At 38.8% G+C, this 22,217-nt stretch overlaps 1 protein-coding gene across 1 annotated transcript in view; it reads right to left on the reverse strand.

The window, feature by feature from the left end:
• Dnah7 (dynein, axonemal, heavy chain 7) overlaps positions 1 to 22,217 on the reverse strand; it is a 197,157-nt gene that overhangs the window by 59,470 nt on the left and 115,470 nt on the right. The window contains exons 38-44 of the mRNA XM_013013366.1: positions 21,197 to 22,069; positions 18,622 to 18,851; positions 15,071 to 15,401; positions 13,216 to 13,562; positions 8,377 to 8,557; positions 6,531 to 6,716; positions 1,288 to 1,451 (exon numbers count right to left, since the gene is read on the reverse strand). Coding sequence (XP_012868820.1) covers positions 1,288 to 1,451; positions 6,531 to 6,716; positions 8,377 to 8,557; positions 13,216 to 13,562; positions 15,071 to 15,401; positions 18,622 to 18,851; positions 21,197 to 22,069 — 2,312 coding nt within the window. The remainder of the gene's footprint in view (positions 1 to 1,287; positions 1,452 to 6,530; positions 6,717 to 8,376; positions 8,558 to 13,215; positions 13,563 to 15,070; positions 15,402 to 18,621; positions 18,852 to 21,196; positions 22,070 to 22,217) is intronic.

Here is a 22,217-nt window from a genome sequence, read left to right on the forward strand (position 1 = left end):
TTTTTGGGTTAATTTATATTACTGAATCAACGAACTGAATACTTTAGTGCCCCAAAGAAAAGCTTTGCAGTTTTTTTCTAAACAAACAAAATAATTAAGTTTAAGCCAGTTCCTGAAAATTTTTGTCTGAGTTTTCTTTGGCTATGTGACATAGCTTTTCTTTTTTGCCTTAGTTACTAGAGAGCTTTTGAGTTTACTTCAGGGCTCAGCTAGAGGAATTAGCTTGTCTTAAAAATTCAGTAGTAATTATTCCTGTAACTTGCCCCATGTGATTTCCATCAGATTAAGCTTATTTTATGTTATAATCAAATTGTACATACCTCAAGCCTTTGTAGAATAAATAAGTCAGGAAAAAATTCTAAAGAAATCCATACACCATGATAATTTATTGGTAATAGTGAAATACATGTTTATCCAAGTTTTAATTTATAAAATGGTTCTCAAAATATAATATATAAAAAATTAAGAGTAACCAGTCATAATATTTACTGGTTCTTTCTACTTTACCAATTTAAATCCCTACCCCAATCATTTTTATTTTAAATTAAGTCATCATATTAATATTTCCCCTAGTAAATAGTCCCCATTAAACAGAACTGTTTTCCTATATTGGAAGAGGAAATAACTGTTTTATTCCTAATACACAAAAACTGAAGAAGAGTAGCCCAGTCATCTGATGCCCAAAGTAATGTGAATTAGGAAGTAATACAGCTCATAATTATCCTAACACTGGGACGACTGAAGCCTTTGATTTCTGGGAGGTGAGAACTGGAGAAGAGGGTGAACATGCTCCTAGCATCTTCCTGGGATTTATCTACTAACCAGAAGATTCCAGAAGATTGACTACCATCTTAAAAGCACCAGTCAGCCCAAAGGCCAAAAGTACATCCATGTAATTAAAACTGGTTTTATATCAAAGCCTGGGCTAGAATTTGGAACAAGGTAGCCAATCATGACCAAAAATCCATGAGTGAACATTTAATAGCTTATAATAACAAAACTCCATGTTTTACGGAAATGTAAAATTTTAACTTCACTTACTTATAGGAGAGTTTTCCCTTTATTTTCTAATAAAAATTAAGAAAAAGTTATCTAAATTTGTTTGCTTTCAATAGTCTCCAATATTTAAGTACTTCAATATTTATATAAGGACGTGACTATTCATTGATTAGCTAATTAAGTCTAATTGGCTTTGATACTGAGATGTCTACTACTTAAAGTTGAACAAATGTTTGCAGACAAATATATCTAATAAAGAATGTCTGTTAGAAACAATGTTTTCCTTACATTATGATGATTCCATTATCAATAGAAAATGAGTCAGAAGGTAGTCCAGCGATATTCCAAGCTCGAATTGTCACAGCTTCTCCCAGCGTACCCATGAGAGAATAATCATCTGAGCAGGGGATGTCTCTTCCTTTGCACAAATTTGTCCATTCTTTGGTTTGGTTCTTTAAAACATTCACAGAGAGGTATAAAGATGAGGCTGGAGGTCACCAATGAAATAGTTTGTAAAATCCCACTAACAACTTCGTTCATTGAGAAACAGACCACTGTTGAAACTCTACCTCAGAAATGATTTATCAGAATAAAAAACATAATTAGTTTATTATTAGTAGTTATAATTAGCTATGCACTTAAGTGAAAGTTAACTATAATTAGAATTGAAATAAATCCTAGCTCAATCACATAATTAAGTCAGAATTTTGTATCTGAAAAAACAACTTCCAAGTATTATTCTAAAACTTTATTTTACAAAATAGGTGGAAGTCATTACATTTTCTACATATTTTCTTTCTTTTTTGGGGGGGCAGGGTTGTGTTTGTTAGCATGAGAAAAGCATTTTTTTTCTATCAAAGTAGTTTGCTTCCTTCTTGTTAATCTTGGGAGAGCTGCTCCTCTGAAGGGTTCTGCTTTGGCCAGGTGGCTTGGCCTCTGTCAATTAATTACATTTTAGTTACCTATCCCTGTTTTCCTGAGCAATTTAATGAACACATACTGTTAGAAGCTCCTTGAATTTCAGTTGCATCCTGTTAAGCCACATCCTTTTGTAATTTGTAAACCTGAACTCAACCAATACAAGCAGAGGGGCAGGATCTGCTGGGTTAGGAAGAAAAAGGGAGCAGCCTGCCAGCTCTGTGTGCTTGCTTGCCAGATTTTTGGCCAATGGTATTGTACCCTTCTGCAGAAATAAAGTTTCCCTTGCCACGTTCTAGTTGATGTCTTTATTCCTACATGACACCCCACCATCTTGAGTTATTTCTAACAGTTAGGCACAGCATCTATCCCTTTTTGCTTTAGTTATTTTTCAGGCAGGGTCTTGTCTCACATTTTTTGCCCTCGATTATGTTTTTCTGATTTATATCTCCCTCACATCTAGGATCACAGGTTTGTGCCACCATATCTAGATAATTGATAATTTTTGCTTAGGCTGGCCTTGAACCATGATGATCATGATCTCTGCTTCCCAAGAAGCTGAGATTATAGCTGTGAGCCACCACACCCAGTCTTCTATACCTTTTCTTTAAATTACAGATATTCAGAAAAACTTCAACAGTATTATGAAAGTAAATCTATTTTAGCCAAATAGGAGATACAGAAAACATTTAGTTTAGATTCTCACATACTCCAGAGGATGAAGCACCATAGGGCTATTAGGTTCCAACAAAGACCAGGGTATACTAAGGAATCTTCTGGATACTACCTGAGGCAGGGTAGTTAGGATGCCCAAGGGCCAGGAGAATGGCAAGCCAAGGTTCACACTCAGAAAGTCAGAAGTCTCTGTTCAAGTTTGAGTTAAGATACTGGTTGAGACAGCACACAGGGTAGTAACAGCTCCTCCAGGTCCTTACAGAGTAGGTTGCACCAACATTCTTTTAGGTTTTCAGAGGAAAGGCCATGAGACTTTTGGAAGAGTTGATGGCTTTTATGACCTTAATAAGCCAGTTAACATGTAGAATTTTTCCACTTTTGAGGTTCCCTCAAGATGCAAATCATGGGCCTTTGAGAGGAATATCACAGAACTGAAACCATGCTCTCATGGCAACCCATGCTAGTACATGAATTGTTCACTCACTGATATTAGTAAGAATGCCATTTCATTACTATATGACTTACATGTGATTGTAGGTTCTTTGGAGGTTAGAATACAACACAAAAATACTCAGGTAGATGAAAGGTAGAATTCTTATTTACAATTCCAAAGAGAAAGAGGGCTGCTATACAGGGTATTGTACTAGATGGAGACTGAGGAACTTGCAAGCTGGAGCTATAAGAGGCAGCTTATTTGTGGTAAGCAGGGTGGAATTACTTAAATTTCATTCACTTCCTGGCATGGGGTGTTTTGAAGAATTTTGTGGGCACAAAGAATGGCTGTCATTAGGTGTTGGGTATCTGGAGTTCTCTGGAAGTTGCCTACTGTAAGCCAGTAGTGCTAGAGCCTGATAAAGAAAATCATTGGGGCAAGCACCTGTCAAACTGTATATAAAAGAAATCCAGTCTTTTTAGCCATGACTCAAAATGGTGAAGACCATGCTTGTGATATATTAAATAGTGTTTCCCCTGTTACATTGTTCTTTTTCTTTTTCCCTTTGCAATCATATTGAAGCCATTTGTGGGAAGGTACTCTGTGACAAGAGAAATGTCCTGGCTTTTGTCAAAAACACTTGTAGTTTCAAAATTTATTAACTTCTGTCAGTATAGATTTATCTTTTCATATTTTATTCAGTGGCTTCCGCTATTACCATTGTTTATTGTGATGCTGATATTATGCCCTAAGTTAAATTTGATTTCCTTTCCCCTGTCCTTTTTATTCTTTGGGCACTTCCTTACTTTTATTCACAACAGATATTTAAAGCATATCTTACAGTGATGTGTAAGATTTGGCAACTTTGAGTCTGTCTGCAAACTCCCCTTGGCAGATAACATATTTATAAGTATAAACATATATGAACACATGCATACACACATAAAGATCAAGATCATGGGAGCAAAATTTCTTACCCTCACCTGTACTTAATAAATATCTGGCTGGTTTAATTGGCTGTTGCAACTGGGAACAGGTGGTGTGGCTATGTGAGCTGAAGGGTCAGAAAACATTTCCTGTCAGCACACAGTTCTACTGGCATGTTTTCTACTATTTGTTTTCAAGCTGTAGGTTGGCTGTAGGCTGGGGGGAGGTCTGCAAGTTTGCTCACACACAGCTTGGTGCTGGAGGAGTCAAATGACTAATGATAAAAGGAAAAGTAGAAAAAAATGTAAGCAATAGTTGCTATGGAATGCTGCTTAAAGTTGAGAGTACTGTGTGTTACCACAGATGAATCCTGCGTTAGCAAGTTAAGGGCATAATTATTGCCTATGTGAATGCAACACCAAAGAGCTATGTGGAATAGACATGGGGGACTCTTAATATGTAAATTGAGAAATGAGCTAAGGGCCTTGGTGCAAATGATAAAACAGCCATTACAACACACTATTGAGGAAACGTGCTCACCACAAAAGCAAGCTTTAAGTATGGACAGGGAAAAGATAGGTTAGAAAGTTCAGGTTAGTCAAATCCAGGCCTTGTATATCCTTCCAGCAGCACAGGATTTTGGTTCTGGGGAATGGAGAGGTGTTGTAGGATCTGGGGCCTGAGTAACCAGGAGAATTAGAACTTTCTATTTGTTGGCAAAAATCACTGGAAACACTCCAAAGGACTTCAGGAATGATTGACAGTCATTTAAGATTCCGGCTGAGAAGGGAGACCTTCCTCTTTGCCGAGGGCCTTTGGCATCCAGAGGTTTGGACCCTGTCCGGTTGGAAGGACTATATTTAGAAGGCCTCTGTTTCCTCATGGGTTTCCCAGAAACATAATATGAGATGATGATTTGTGTGAGGGGATACACTGTGGGCAGATTCCAGAGGAACATAACAAGGCAAGTGCAGAAGTTAATCAAAGATGAAGAGTCAGCTCCCTTCTTCAGGGCATGGCTTCTATTGGATCTTATTGGAGCAGGGAGAGTGTAAGTTATTTTGTGGACTTGTCCCAACCAGAGAGAAGAGATACAGACTCTTATTCACCAGCCTCTATCACCCATTAGGTCTTCTTCAGAGGAAATAAGTTCTCAGATGGCTAGGAAGCCAACCAAGCAGTGGGTGAAGTGGGTTCTCAAAGTCCAAGGGCAGACTTAGCTTAAAAAGGAATCACAGGCATTGGTCATTGGATATGAAAGCACACAGATGTCAGGGATATGGGCAGAGCACTGATATATTACTACTACAACCTTTAGGTTTACAATTTGGCTTTCAGGGGTGGGGAATATAGCTTGGCTGTAGTGCACTTGCTTAGCATGTGTTCAATATTCAGCACTACCAAAAACAGAAACAAAACAGAATTGAGTGAGAAAACTTTGATGGAACTGTCAGGTGTCTTCATCTGAGAAAGACAAAAGAGTTAAGATTTGAGAATAAATTCACAGGCATCATAGACTCATGAGGAAAAGTAAGCCCTAACATGAAATAGTGAAGCAAAAAGGGAAACACATTCTCTCAAGCCTTATTAGAGGTAGGATGGGATGAAGTGGACAGAGGCTGGGGCTTTGATTAGCTGTTGTGACCAGCTTGAGAGTGGCTTTGCTTCTATCAATACATTTCCAAAGTCTCCGTGGTGAAGCTGAAGACCTCCTCCAAGGTCTATGGTGGTCAGATTGGCAGCATCCCATTCTGAGTTGATAGCGGAATCATGGGTCTTAGCAAGTCAAAAATAATACTTAAGCAAACAAACTGTAACAGAGGCACCAAGTGTCAGCCTTATTTAGGAGAAAGTCCTGAGATTAAATGAGGCGTAGTTGACACTATATGCATGCAAATTATGTAAAATTAGAAAGTCTTCCATGAAAGTACATTTTCATTACTCTCTCTCCAGATATTTTGCCAGATATTTTGAATTTCACTTTCTCCCTTCTCTTTATCTTCATTCTTCTGCACTTCTCTGTTCTTTTTTCTTTCTATCCTTTGCATTTCTCTAATCTGTCCCCTGTTTTGATTTCTGTTCAATTCCCCTAAGGAGAGCTGAAGAGCGTCCTAAGGCTCAATGAGAAATATATATTTTTAAAGTGGAGCAAAAGGCAAAAGGTTAGGATTAACTCTTAGAGTAGAAGCTGGGTCCAATGTAAGACTGAAGCAGAATGAGCCTAAGAGGAGGAAACAAGAAATAGGGAAGTCTGGATTCATTGTCTAAGGAAAGAAATCATTTAACAGAGTTGGAGGTCATCTTCTCCCCTCTGGTGACTTGAAATGACTTGCTAAAACCCATTCAGTATAACCGAAGATATGGGAATATGAAATTACATCATTAGACCCTACTGTTTCATATTACATTTTAAACTATATGTTTTTGTTTCCCCACAATGAGATTTTAGAACTGTATTTCATAGAGTACCTTTGGCTATGAAGCGAATCTACTGAATAGCAAATCATTGAACAATCTTGGATCTTCCCTGATCCTTGAGGTTAGCGGTGGCTGTGATGGGGGGGGGCGCTGTCCTCACCTGTCGATAGCTGGATGTGAAGGCTCCCAGGTAAGCAACAACTCCAGAGGAGATGAGGATGTCGCCTGTCAGGTTGATGTACAGCTGCCCGAGCTCCAGAGCCGAACGGCTCCACCGAGTCTTCTCACCTCCCAGGCCGCCAATCAACTGCTCAGCTCGTTCCAGTTTTTTGCTGCACAAGTCGACCTCAAAAATAAAAGTAAGCTTTTATCAACACCCACAAGTAGAATAAGATAAAAATTCTGCAAGATTTCCACCTCAGAGACATGTTCTGCTAAACTGTTCAGGAATTAAAAATAATAATCATCTAAAAGGAAGCAACATATTTCACTATAATAGGAAAAGTCTGTGTTAGTTTATACTTTTTTTAAAGGAAAATACTTATTTTAATATAACTTATGGAAATCATGAAAGTTATTTAGCATTTAATACAAAGAACACTAATGAAATGACATTCAGTACAAGACATTGAAATGTTAGGTACTGAAGAATATTCTGCAAATATAGGGGTTTGACTTCCATTTAAAATAATCTGAAAAGGGGAGACTTGGGGATGTGTCTCCGTGATAGGATAGGACACGTGCATGTACAAGGTCCTGGGTTCTAGCCTTAAACAGAGCTGTCCTAAGTCTCAATGAGAAAGATTGTTTTTTTAAAGCGGAGGCAAAGGCAAATAGAAAGGTTAGCATTAACAATTAGAATAGAAGCTGGAGTCTGGAGAATCTGGATACACTGTATTTCAAACACTATCTCATTTAACTTATGGTTAGTTTCAAGATCACTTCAAAAGTTACAAATTTCAATGATCTAGGCTTTTTTACTAGCACAGTCTCAAGTTGTTAAACAGTGTCGACCTACTCAGATACTTGCAATTATGATTGAATTTGGAAATTAATCCTAGTGAAAAGCCTACTTTGTACATCAGACAAATACAAGATTTGATTGTAAATAATTTAATTAAGATGGAAGAAAGGGATATGAAGGTAGCAAATTTAAAGAAAAGCCACTTAAATTCATATCGTAGCAATATTCCAGCTTAATACTTGAGTTATTTTTCATCTAGTTTTAAGTGATTGTGACTCATTAGGCTTGCACAAAAGACATTAAGTAAGTTAATTTTGAGGTTCAAATAGAAATAATTTACCTGAAGAGAGAAATTCAGCAATTAATTAAAATAGAAGTCATTTATGTTATTTTGGAGTTAGAATTTATCCATCCTATGCTTTTTCTTAGTACTTCAGGGCTTGTTTTAAATAAATATTTGTATATTAAAAGATATAAAGTATCAATTTGCATATAGATAGGCTTGGAAATCAAAAGTTATGTAATACTTTTATAGCTCCAAATGTAAATCTTTTAAAAATAATCTCTTTAAATATATTTTCCTTCATAGTTTCTTCTTTATTCTTCTTTCAACAATGCTTTACTAAACCAAATCAGGCCTTAAACTATGGTATAGTTGATATTAGAAACTAGTAAGAAAAGTATCTTACCTAAAATGTTTTTGCCAAAGGCACATTTAGCATAAATTTCTGTATTAGTTCCTTTTTATTATAAAAAGTAAAAATTTCCACAGAACAAAGCTGAAGAAAGTTTGCAGTGAGCAGCTACATACCTATCCGTTGGTTATTCTACACTGAAACTAATCACTCACCTGTTATGCCCCAAAGATCATATGGTAAAGATTGGGAGAGCATCCTATACTTGTGTTAATACAAATTATAGGGCAGATCCTGTAAAAAGAGGTTGTCAAGACAGGACTGGACTGGTATGTTATGTGCTCTGAGAATTATTCATAATCATAGAACTTGAGTATTTGCTCATACTGGTATAAAGCAGCATGTACCTGGTTTTCCAAGTCAGCCTTCTTTTGCTTATTTAACTCGAGTGTGTCTTGAAGCTTGGCTAGTTTGTCCTGAACTTCTTTAAGGGCTGCCTGTTTCTTTCTGAGACCATCCATAGCGATTTTGAGCTCCCCTTCAGCTGCAGCTAGTTTTATCTTCTTAGGAGCTACTATTTTTGCCACTCTGCAAAAAGAAAATAAGAAAATAAATTAGAAAAGTAAATAACATTATAAAATACTTTTAAAAGTTAATTTTGCAATAACCTAACTATGACTCAAAACACTTCTTCATGCAGAATTTACACTGATGTGACACTCTAAGATATGGAAATATCTCTTACTTTAATTTTAATTTTTTGATGATTCTGTCCTCTTTTATCTGCATATGGTGTATTCAAGGGTTCATCTTCAGAAGGGTTGCTGCGGGGTACAGACTCAAGAGGTGAAAAAGTGCAGCAGTGGAGCTCACTGGACACCGATGAAAGTGAATTATACAACTCATGCATGGAGTTGAGAGGGAGGGATTGGGAGAGAGAAGGAATAGAAGACACGGCACAAAAGGAAGAGTTCTCATTACTTGACTCATCTAATTGTAATCCCTCTGTACACCACCTTTATACTAGCAATAAAGTAAATTTGAAAAAGAGAATCTACACTGATTTCTATAGCTGATATTTTATTGAAGAATCCAACTACATCTCAGTTGTATGAAAGTGTTATTAAGTCTTCCATGGTAAAATGGCCATCTAAGAGTGAGATAAGTCAGACTGACAAAGAATAGACTATGTTTCAAAAAGAGAAAAGAAAGGAAACAGAAATTAAGAAAAGAAGTGAAAGCTGAGCACCAGTGGCTCATACTTGTAATCCCAACTATTCAAGGGATGGAGTTCTGAGATCACAGTTTGAAATTAAGGCCAGAAATGGAGCAATGGCTCAAGTGGTAGAGTACGAGCCTTGAGCAGAAAAGCTTAAGGATAGAGCCCAGAACCTGAGTTCAAGCTCTAGGACTGGCACCAAAAAACAAAACAAAACAAAAACAAAACCAAGAAAGATAGAGGGGGAGGAGGGAGGGAAGGATGGAAGAAAGAAAGGAAGGAAGGAAGGAAGAAGGAAAGAAGGAAGGAGGGAGGAAGGGAGACATGGAAGGAAGAAAGGAGGGAGGAAGGGAAGGAAGTAAAAAGTTGAAAAACTCTAAACTAAAGACCATTGAAAAGCAGAAAGGTAGCACAGAGCTTAAGCAGCAGAGAGCTCAATCCAGCCCAAGGGGTCAGTCCTGAGAGTGGCCCCACTCTCTGTGGGGAGAAGCCAACTCCATTGCCTGGGGATCCCTAGATTTGAGAGCTCTAGCCCATGGCCCTGGCTTGCACTAATCCTGCACAGGACTAGAAAAGGCAATCTTAAAGAAGAATAAAAAGCCCTGAATACACAAAGCAATCTTGAGCAAAACCAGTAATTCTGGAGGTATCATAACACCTGACTTCAAATTATACTTCCAAGCCTTAGTAACAAAAACAGTATGACACTGCCATAAACACAGGCATGTAGATCAATGGACTAGAATAGAATAACAATGAACAAACCACATACTTATAGCCATATGTTTCTCAACAAAGATGTTAGAAACATGATGAAGAAAGGGTTCTGCTTAACAATTAGAACCAGGAAACCCAGATCTTCACATGCAAACTAATCTCAATCTGATCTGTATTTCCTGTATAAAAATTATTCAAAGTAGACTTTAATGCCTGAAACTTTGAAATACTAAAAGAAAATACAAGGAAAACACCTGGACATACAGGCAAAGGCAGTGACTTTCTGAGTAGGTTTCCAATAGCTCAGGATAGAATAGCAAGAATTAACAAATAAAACTCTCTCAGATTAAAAACCTCCACAGTAAAAAAAAAATCACCAAAATGAAGAGTCATCCGCAAAATAGGAGAGTACCTTAGCTAACTACTCATCCAAAAGAGGATCAACACCCAGAATATACAAAGAACTAAAAGAACTAAACACTAAAAAAAAAAACAAAAACAAAACAAAACACAACAAATGTCCAGTGACTAAGTGGCATGTGTGAACTAAATAGTGCTCAAAGGTGAAATAGATGTGTCTCAAGTAGTAGAGTGCCAGCCATGAGCAAATGAGCTGAGAGTGTGAAGCTCTAGTTCAAGCCCCCGTATTGGCAGAAAACACACACACACACAGATCACAAAGATGAAGTAGCTGGGCGCTGGTGGCTCACCCCTGTAATCCTAGTTCCTCTGGAGGCTGAGATCTGCAGATCATCATTCAAAGCCAGCCCAGGCAAGAACGTCCCTGAGACTCTTATCTCCAATAAACCACTCAGAAAACCAGAAGTGGTGCTGTGGCTTAAGTGGTAGAGCGCTAGCCTTGAGCTGAAGAGCTGAGGGACAGCGCCCAGGCCCAGAGTTCAAGTCCCATGATGAAAAAATAAAAATAAATGAAGTACAAATGACTGCTAAATACAAAGACAGCCAGGTGCCAGAGGCTCACATTTGTAAACCTAACTCCTTGGGAGGTAGAAATCAGGAGGATAACAGTTCCAGTCCAGCCAGGCAAAAAGTTCATGAGACTGAATCTGAATCTCACCCAATAGATGAATATTGTGGTACTGCTCCTGTCATCTCAGCTATGGCAGGAAGACAGCGGTCTAGGCTGGCCTGTGACGCACGTAGTAGAGTGCCTATCTAGCAAGCACAAATCCCTGCACGCAAGCCCCTGCATCCCCCAAAAGAAAATAATGAAATAGTATCTAACATCATCAGTCATCAGCAAACTGCAAACAAAATTACATTAAGATTTCATCTCACCTCAGTCAGAATGGCTGTCATGAAGAAAACAGTCAACCAGTTTTTGTGAGGAAGTGGAGAAAAAGGAATCCATATACTTTCTTGTCATTTTCAGGAAAATGAATGGAAAATATCAGACAGTGAAATAAACCAGACTCAGAAAACCCCTCTCTCTCTCCTCTCTCTCTCTCTCTTTCTCTCTCTCTGTCTCTGTCTCTCTGTCTGTCTCTCTCTGTCTCTGTCTCTGTGTCTCTGTCTCTGTCTTCCTCTCTCTCTCTCTCTCTCTTCTCTCTCTCTCTCTCTCTCATACAGAATCTAGATAGAGAAGAAAGATTCTTGCTGGGTGCCGGTGGCTCATGCCTGTAATCTTAGCTACTCAGGAGGTTGAGATCTGAGGATCACGGTTCAAAGCCAGCCCAGGCAAGAAAGTCCGTGAGATTCCTATTACCAATAAAACCACTAGAAAACCAGAAGTGGCACTGTGGTGGCACTGTGGCTCAAGCGGTAGAGCGCTCACTTTGAGCTAGATAGCTCCCAAGCCCAGAAGAAAGATTCTTTGGGAAGAGGAAGTGGGGTGAGTGAAAGTGTAGGGACAGAGAGAGTAACGGGGGTGGTGTGCATATTATCAAAACATGTCCTTGAATGTCAAAATGAAGCCCACCATTTTGCAGTCAGTGTGTGCTAATTAAAAAAAGAAAAGGAAATAACAACAAAAATACCTACCAAATATGTGCTGTAAGCACACCCATAAAATACATACTAGGGTGAACGCTGGTGATTTGCAAATAGAGAATAGGACATTATTGTAGAATGTCACAAAACTAATGGAAATTAGCCTAGCTGGTTAGAGCTTAATTCTTTTATTTTTATTTTTTAATTTTTTATTGTTAAAAATACTGTACACAGGAGTTACAGTTACATGAGTAAGGTAATGAGTACATTTCCTATCTAGCATTGTCACCTCCTCGATAGAGCTTAATTCTGATGAGGAGAAAGTGAAGTACTGAAGTATTCTTACTAACCTGTCTCTTTTACCAGTACTAGAGTGTGAACTCTGCTTTGCACTTGCTACGTAGGCACTCTTACCACTAAGCCACACCTCCAGCCATGCTTTCTGCGGGTTGTTTTTGAGACAGGGTGTCACTTCTGCCTTGGCATGTGCCTGGGTTCTGCCATAGGTAGGACACTGGAAGTATGCCATTATGGAAATGTCTCCAGTACTTCACTGGCCTCAGACTGCAGTCCTTCCAATTTCAGCCTCCGTTAGAATCATGCACATGAGCCATCTGTACCTGGATTATCATTTTACTTTTAAAAAATGCTAGACTATACCCTTTGTGAAAGCAGTTGCCTTACAAATATATATGGCAATGAAAGGGATTATTTAGAAAATGGTCCTCTATTTTCTTCTCACTATATAGAAAATGGAGTCAAACGGAAGTGGCACTGTGGCTCAAGTGGTAGAGGGCTCGCCTTGAGCTGAAGAGCTGAGGGATAGCGCCCAAGCCTTGAGTTCAAGCCCCATGGCAGACAAAAAGGCCAGAAGTAGAGCTATGTCTCAAGTGGAAGAGTGAAAGCCTTGAGCAACAGAGCTAAAGGGATAGCACCTAGGCTCTGTAATTAAGACCCAGTTCCAGAACACACACACAGACACAGACACAGACACACACACACGTGCAAACACACACGTGCATGCGCGCACACACACATACACACACATTTCTCATTTTAATTTCTAACGTGATGAATATCAACAGCAGCTCATGAGTGGGTCTTCAGCAATTTTTAACAGTGTAAAAGTTCAAAAAGTTGATGAGCCACTCAATTATGCATCCTATTTAATTGGTATAAAGTTGCCTCCAGCAAATATATAAACACACAGCAAACACAGAATGACATTGGGAAGCTTTACACTTGCGTAACTTTTAAGGTATACACAAATTGAGTATAACTTAAGAAGTTTAAATTGTCTAAATGACCAACCCCAAAATGCAATGTATCAGCTAGGTATTTTTTTTTTATCTGTACTCACTTATCATATGAATCCATTGCTATGACCCATTTGCACAGGCCTTCAGCAGCAGTGGAAGCATTTCTAATCTTCTCAGGAACGAAATCTGGATTTGGAATGTAGTTTTTTCTTATGATATTCATATAAGCTGGAGGAATATTGTCTTTGTCATATTCATGAAGTGACTGTAGAAACCTTATGTCCCCAAGAAGTCTCTTAGCGGGGCCCCAGAAATCTTCTGTCTTTTTTCCTGAACCTGTTGGGTCAGGGATTTTGTCTGCTTTGATGCCTTTCAAGATACATATGGCTTCCATGACAAGCTTAACACCAGCAGGGGGGCTCTTCATGGATTTGACCACTGTAATATCCTTGAAAAAGGATTGTAATTATTATAAAGAGAAATGTCTGCTTGTATGTTCATGGTAGTTGTTTCTATTTTCAAACTAAGTCTTAAGGTACGGAATTATCCTTGTGTGTTGGGTAGAAATGATAGCAATGGACTGTGTCAAGTGTATTGACAGGTTTGTCCCAAAGAAAACGTAAAGCAAATAAAGTAAAGAGAAAGAGAGAGGGAGAGAGGGGGGAGGGGGGAGCAAAGAGGAAGAGAGAGACAGAAAGATGGAGAGGAAGAAGGAGGGGGGAGAGAGGAAAGTAAGTATGAAAAGAAGGAAATTGATTTCCAACATACTGTCTTGTGAGTATCACTGTTGCATTGATTCACCCTTTGTCCTTTGTCTCACCATTTTGTTGTTCTCCTTCCCTTCTCTAATTCCGATAAACATATATGCAATATCCGGGATACCAAAATCAAATACAGTGACAACAGGGGATAAACCATAGGAAAACACACACACACACAAAAAGAAATCATATAGTATATTAAAAAAACAACAATAAAGAGAAACCTCTTGTTTCCAAATCTTCAAGTTCATTTCCCTTCGCATTATCTTATATGGTCATATATACATAGCTACTGATCAATTCTGCTCATCTGCTAGGACCCCAGACATATACTAATTATTACAAATGAGGGAAAACATGGGATCTAGGTTTCTTTGGGTCTGGCTTACTTCACTTAATAGGAGTTTTTTCCAAGTCTTTTCATTCCCTTATGAATAGGGTGATGTCATTCTTTCTGATGGAGGCATAGAATTCCATTGTGCATATATAACCCATTTTCTTGATCCATTCATCTACTAAGGGGCATCTGATTGGTTCCATATCTTAGCTATGGTAAATAATGCTGCAATAAACATGGTTGTGCTGGTAGCTTTAGTATGGCCTTGTTTATGGTCATTTGGGTAAATGCCAAAAAGTGGGATTGCTGGGTCATGGGGAGCTCTATGTTTACAAGACAAGATGTTGGAAATGAACTATACAACTTGGGGGTGGGGGGGAGGGAAAGTGGGAGAAAAATGAGGGAGGGTGTAACAAGTGGACAAGTAATGTACTCACTGCCTTATCTATAGAACTGTAACCCCTCTGTACATCACCTTGACAATAAAGTTAAAATTTTTAAAAAGGTAGGAAGGAAGGAGGGAAAGAAGGAAGGGAGGGAGGAAGGAAGGGAAGAAGGAAGAAAGGAGGGAAGGAAGGAAGGAGAAAGAACTATGATTTTTTTTAAACTATCTTACAAAGTTGTGAGAAGCTCTTGGAAAAATTGCCATTTTATGACAGTTTCTCCTACTTGCTGCTTTCCTCCTTTCTAAAATCATCTTTGCCATGCTCATGCATTTCTTTTTTTCAGGTGAATGTTTTCAATTTCATTAAATTTGCAGACTAAATTTGGAGAGACACAGATGTGTGGCCCACCACGCTGAGTCTCTGTGGAGCTGCGCTTGCGCATTTCCTAGCAAGCGCCTGGCTAAACTCTCACCTGGGCAGTCAGGGTATCCAGAGCAGACAACGCGGACTCCAGGATCGGCAAGGCCCCTGCCAGGTCAGCGTCGCACTCATCTTTGATGGCTTTGGCAGCCATGGCTTGCTCGTTCGCCACTGTTTCATCAGCTTTCACTACTTTTTCAGTTTTGGCAACTTCCACCGACTCCTTCTCGATAATTATCATCATTTCATCAACCTCTTTGCTGGCAACTTTTAATTGAGGATGCAGGGCCTCCAATTCCAACTGCATCGTGGCTACCTGAGAGGAGGCAGAATCCAGCTTATCCAAACCCACCTCGTACCTCTTCTTCATCTTCATTACCTCACTGAAAAGGCAGACAAAACGAGGCAAGAGTGAGGGTCTGCACCCACATCAAGGAAATGCTGAAATGTTCTTAAGCTCTTCAGGCTCAAAGGAGTGCTCTGAGAGATTTCCACACGGAAGAATAGTGAAAAAGAAAAGGTGGAGTGTGCGTAATTAAGAGCAGACAGTATTTCCGATACCTTTGTGTCTTTCCAGGACCTACAGAGTATCTAGGCATATTACCAAAATTCAAAATAATAAATATCTTCAACAGAAGACAAAATGAATCAAATACATGGTACTGGTGGCTCTTGCCTGTCATCCTAGCTTACTCAGGAGGCTGAGATCTGATGACCTTGGTTCAAAGCCAGCCTGGGCAGGAAAATCTTTTTCTCCAATTAGTCACCAAAAAGCCAGAAGTGGTGCTGTAGCTCAAGTGGTAGAACACCAGCCTTGAGTGAAAAAGTGAAAAAGCCTTGAGTTCAAGTTCAAGCCCCAGTACACACACACACACACACACACAGAGCACCTTTAAAATTAGTCACCCTGTTAAGTTCATTCCTTAACATTACTGATCCTTAAACCCTTTTGATAATCACTTAAGCAGACTTCAGGGACCCAAAATATATTATTTGGAATATTTTCAGGGTGAAAATGCATTTAAGATAAATTCTATCTCAAAACAAAAGCTATTAAGACAAAGGGGACAAAAAGAGACAGATACCAACAGATCAACACTATTTTGGTGCAAAGTGATTATAAAGTAACAACTGATTAGAAACACTGTAAAAATATGAAGCACTTTAAAATTCAATATCTTAATGTTTTTTGAATTTTCATCTATATTCATATGTATTTTCTTTGAATTCTTTAGAGACAAAATTGTCCTTTATCCTTTACTTGCTGTTTTCTTGCTATGATGAGGCTGGAATTCAGACATCACATATCTTCTAGGCAGGAGTTCTACTACTGAGCTCACTCTCAGCAAGTGCTTTATTTTTGTCTTTTCTTTCTTTCTTTTTTTTTTGGGGGGGTACTGGGGATCGAACCCAGGACATTGCACTTGCTAGGCAAGCGCTTTGCCACTGAGCTACATCCCAGCCCAAGTGCTTTATTTTTGAAATACTTGCTGTGTGCTGTACATATGTTTCCAAGAAAAAAATAATACATTTCAGAAATTTTTTTTTTGGTCGGTCGTGGGGCTTGAACTCTGGGCCTGGATGCTGTCCCTGGGCTCTTCAGCTCAAGGCAAGCGTGCTCTACCACTTGAGCCACGGTGCCACTTCTTAGAAATTCTTTTTTAAAAATAGGAAGTAGGAAACCAGCTTAGGCTGAATAAAGGTAGCTAGAAGAACACTGAAAAGAGTGGGGGGGGGAGGGGAACAGAAAGGCCTGGTACATATTTGCTACATGTTGAGTTTTTCTGAGTGAGCAAAGCATTTGACAGTAATGGGATCTGGGACTAAATATACAATACAGTAGGATGTGACTAAACATACAATATGATATGATGTATGGATTCAGTCTTGCTAAGACCTTGTGCAGCAAGCACAGGGAAGATCTGGTCCCTGCCAGAAGGAGACAGGTTCAGATGACGCCTTGGCAGGTGACCTGGAAACTTGTTTCTGCACTGCATCTCCTTCCTCTACTAAGGGAACTGTAACCACAGGGCAGGAATTCTAGTGGAGGTAAAAAGGAATCTATTCTTATTTTACGAGAGACTTTGAAATACAAATGGAAAGAAATTAGAAATTTTGAAGCTGCTTTGAAAGCTCTTTTTCAACCTTTCCATAAATTCCCATTTCATTACTACAATCCTGTCTTCACTTCAGGTGGCCTTAAATATTGGAACAACCAAAGCCTGGACCATGAATGGTTTCCAAAATTTGATCAGAGTCTTCAAGGACCTTTGATCCTCCTGGATTGGAAAAAACAAGGAAAAAGGAAGAGCAGGATTCTATTAGGTAAGGAACTGAAAGATCTACATAGCAAGATAATTATCTAGAGAACCAAGGAACGTTGGGTAGAAGGTGCAGATTTCTCGAGGTCGGTGGGGCAATTCCTGCTGGCATGAGTCCCACAAGTGTGAGCTATCGTGACCAGGGCAGCGCAGCTTCTGATGGTGCAACCAAAGCCTCCCTGGATGTAGGTGAGAAATGGCATACAAGTATTGAAGTACCAACTGGGCCAAAGTGACTAGAATGGTTTTGAAATGCTTGAGATCATGAGAGTACCACTGAGAAGCTGAGAAATAGCTATAAAAACTCAATAGTAGAAATCAAACTAAAGTATTAATGTTCAAGACATCTGTGACTGATGGTGTTTTAAATATGTTTTTAATATTTTAAGGAATTGGTTCTGTTAGTTTAGGAGATTAGTCTTGAAATTCTAATACAAATATTATGTAATTAGGTAAGATTTGTATTTTTAAGTAAAAAAAACTCATGAATTTTATAGATGTTTAAACATTGAACAGAACTTAAGGCTCATAACATGTATAAATTTACCACACTAGATTTCTAAATTATTTAAGTTCTCTTGGGAAAGATTGATTTGTTAAATCAGAACTTAAAAAGTAGAAATACATCAAAAGTATAAGTGCAAAATAAAAATTAAATAAGTTTTTGAGTAAGATCCAATAGGAATTGAAGACCCTCACTTAAAGTAGACCATTAAAACTTTCTAACCTTTTAACTTTCTAGTTGAATGTTAATAAGTTTTTAAATTTTTAATACACCTATTCACTATTAAAAATCTTGAGTCAGGTTTTTGGAAAACTCAGTTTAGCATTTTCTATAGCTTATAAAATTCAATGGTGTTTCCTTATTAGAAAAAGGAAGTTAATACGTAAGTGGACTGGGCATGTCTTCAGCGTTAGCTAATATTTAGGGACAAAAGGGAAGGCTCTGAGTCACCTAATTACTGATCAAGGAAAAAACTACTAAGCACCACGGACAAAGAACACTTGGGTCTTACCACACACCTCTGAGGACTCACCTTTATTTTGTCAACAATTATTTATGATCTATTAGGTGATCCATTGATGTATAAAAATTAAAACTGGCCTCCTGTCCACTTCTCCCCCTCATATTTGTTTAACAGGTTAAATCACTGGAAGGTCTAACAAAACAGTCTACCCATATGAAATAGATTTCTTGTATATCATTGTTATGCCATTTTTCTATATACAAATACTTCAAAACAGTCATAATTTACTTAAAAATATGAAATTTCGTATTTACCTTCTCTTCTTTTCTAACAACACTTTGAAGGTGGAGATTAATTCGAGATAAGAGGTGGGTGTCACATAATTGTATCGCTGAAGTTCAGAATGGAAGGATGCTGATAAAATGATAGTGGATGTGTGGAAGCTTTTACACATGTCAATGCAGCCTTCTCGAATTTCCTCAGACATTTCAATTTCTTCCAAGAATCGTGAGGCCACTGCCTCTAAAGCATCTTCAGGCCATGACTACATTGAAAATAAATGATTTAGCACTTCATCAAGGGTATAGTATATGAGTCTGTTACTATTGCAACCCCTCGTGGTTGTAGGATATTGGAGATGGGGAAGGATAGCATGAGGGATGCGATGAATGGGAAAGATGCTTTGCTGTCCTTTATTTCCATGCTTGGAAGCAGATGGCGGTAGCTAGTGTAACAGCAATTCTTTGTGGTTTGTTGTGGGATGGGAGAAATTATTTATGAGTATTGTAGTAACAAGAAGGAAGTAAGGAACTTAGTCCACAATGCCTGTTTCTGTGTACATATGAGTGGTATTATCTCATTTAATTCTCTCAACAATTCTCTGAGATAAATGTTATTATCCTTCTCCCTCACCTCAACCAGAATCATGTAAATTAGAACCTCCTTGATGTACCTTGGATGACTTCTAAATATTTCAAACTCAACAAGCCCCAAACACAATTCCTGCCTCCCACGTAAGAGTGGAAGTTTTTGTCAAATCAGTAAATGTCACCACTGTTCACTGAATCATCCTAGTCTAACACAGGAATAATCTTGATTACCTTGATCCTTTTCCTCCACCCTCCCTCTATTCCATGAACGAGTTATACAGGCAGGTGGCCTGCCTAACATGGCTTCTAACACCTTTCTCTTTTTTCTGTGTCTACCACAACTGCCCAACTCAGGTCTCTGTTATCTGCCTGGATCATTCCAGTAGTGCTCTAGCTTCTTTCATTCACCCCATAAGATGCCTTTAAAATGTTGATGTGCTCTTGTCACGATCTTTTAATGTTTGTCCAGCATATATCCCATAATAAGCCAAACAAACTTTGAAATCGTTTGCTGGTGGACCTTCACACCTTCCTGACAATAAGTCTCACATTCTCATTAGCTCGTGTCATCCTGATGGCTCCTTCTCCTTCTCCTTCCTTCTAGTATCCTGCCTTCACTAGGTTAGAGATCTTCTCAGGACTTGTACTTTTGTCTTCCAGGTTTCCTCTTAGAAGTTGCCTGTCCAGAAAGCCTTTGTTCCACTATTTGATATGCTGTATGATCAACTATTTTTTTTTAATTTGAAAGTAAGCTCAAGGAGAGAAGACATCTTGTGTACTCTAATTGCTTCTTCATTTGTAACTTTTTAAGTAAGAGTGACGACAGAGCAAGAAAGAGCTCAGAAAATAAGCTCAATGTGGAGCAAGTTTACCAGAAAATATAGGCAGTCTATGCAAATTTTCAAGATCATCAATTCTTATGTGTTACATCCCACTCACAGTACCTCAACCACAGCCCACAAATTACCTAACTACCCATGTGGAAAATGCATTGTTAAAGCCAGAAAGAACTGAATTATTTTTCACATTGAGCCTAGTTCTCCTTCTTGTATTTTCTTCCCTCACCCCATCACAAGTTTTCAGCCTTGGTCTGCTCAGCTCTGTGTTTTCTGATTTAGAAGTTGATAATAACAAAGTGTTTCCCCCTTTTCCTTTTCATTATTGCTGGAGTTGACTACTGGAAAAATAGAAGCATGTAAGAGAAGAGAGACATGCTGAGTATAGCCCATGAATTCTGAATGTCTGGTTTCTGCTCCTATTGGAAAGGCCTCTTAGGGCTCTACCTTCTCCAGGAGACACACTCTTCTCTCCTTCTGCCCTTTCTACCCAAATGTAGTAACAACTCCCTGCTCTTACTCTTTTCCACTTGCTTAGCCCTTGACCATCCCTTCTCTCCTTCTCCCAATTTCTCTATATCTTCCATTTCTCCTTCTTCCCCTCCTCCTCTCCTCCTCTCCTCCCCTCTCCTCTCCTCTCTCCCCTCCTCTTCTTTTCTGGGTCAGTAATAGTCCTTGAACTCAAAGTCTGGGCACTGTTCCTTAACTTTTTCACTCAAGGCTAGTGCTCTACCACTTGAGCCACAGTCCTACTTTAGGCTTTTTGGTAGTTAATTGGAAATGAATCTCATGAACTTTCCTGCCTGAACTGCAATCCTCAGATGTCAGCCTCCTGAGGAGCTACGATTACAGGTATGAGCCTCCCATACCCAGCTTCAGCCATACCCTCTTGGGCCCCTTAACCCTGCCTACATTTCTGTAGCCTTTGCTCCATGAAGGCTTTCATGTATACTCTGTTTCCTATCAGAACCCTGTCTAGGATAGTGTGAATTTTCTGCAATATATTGAGATTAATAACTACATACATATGCTCTTAACTATTTTCCATGATGATTTCTACAATTAAAATCCACTGAAATGCATAATGGTGGCCCAAATAATTTTTGTAACCTACATTCCATAGGGGAGGAGTTAATAAAGACCCGACATTTCTAGAAGTCTATCTAAAATTTACATAGCAATACCTGAAACCAGTCGATGGTGCAGCAATTAACGAGAGCCGGGAACTTTCTAAGCCGATTCCGAAACGCATCCCCAATGGGACTCATGGCAAGGACCACGTGCAGCTGGTTCCGACAACGTTCAATGAACATATTGAAAAGAGCTATGGGGCTCCCATCTGTTTGTTTAGTTTTATCCCTCTGGCGATCTAACTGACGCATCTTCTCACATATCTCTTGCTTCTCATCTAATGCAAAGAGATTTGGGACCTCCCCAGCATTTAGTAGATTGTTGATGTCTTCTAGAAATGATTCTCTTTTAATCTGAGTATCTGTAAACAGGAAGATACCATGCATGTCACTTTCAGCACATTTCCTTAAGATCACTTTTAAATCTTCACGCCACTCATTGCTACCATAGCCCTTGGAGATTTCAACCTGAAAAACTGAATAATCGGCCATGTGGGCAGCCAGTCTGGTAACAGACTGCCTTCCACTGCCCCCAACTCCAACCAGGAGGGCATGGCTTCGGGGCTGCTTCAAAATCCTGGAAATCCTGCTGATGTGTTCTATGGCAAATCGGAATAAGACAAGGTTCATGGGCTTTTTGCTCATGTTGTTGTACTCCTCCAGGTGAGATTCTGCTATCACTCGAAGAGCATCCACGTTTTTGACTTCTCTATAGCTGGTATCTTCCCTCTTGGGATCATGGAAATCACAAAACATCAGGCTTCTCAGGTCATCTTCTTCCACCACTCCATCACCATCAAAATCTAAACTTTTAAAAAGCTCATGAAAATCTTCATACATATAATTCTTCAGAACATCTTGTATGTATTGAATAAGCCAACTTCGGTCTGCATTATCTAGAAGGCGGTCATAGTAGACTCTAAGGACCTATATAATTTGGAAAAGTGGTTTTAGGAGCAAATTTATTGCTTTAGTTTTTTTAAAATATGTTTTTATTGTAAAGATACTGTACATAAGGTTCCACTTACATGAGTAAGGAAATGAGTACATTTCCTATTGAGCATTGTTATCCCCT

Source organism: Dipodomys ordii, unplaced genomic scaffold (assembly GCF_000151885.1).
Source record: "Dipodomys ordii isolate 6190 unplaced genomic scaffold, Dord_2.0 Scaffold1, whole genome shotgun sequence".
Lineage (NCBI taxonomy): Eukaryota > Metazoa > Chordata > Mammalia > Rodentia > Heteromyidae > Dipodomys > Dipodomys ordii.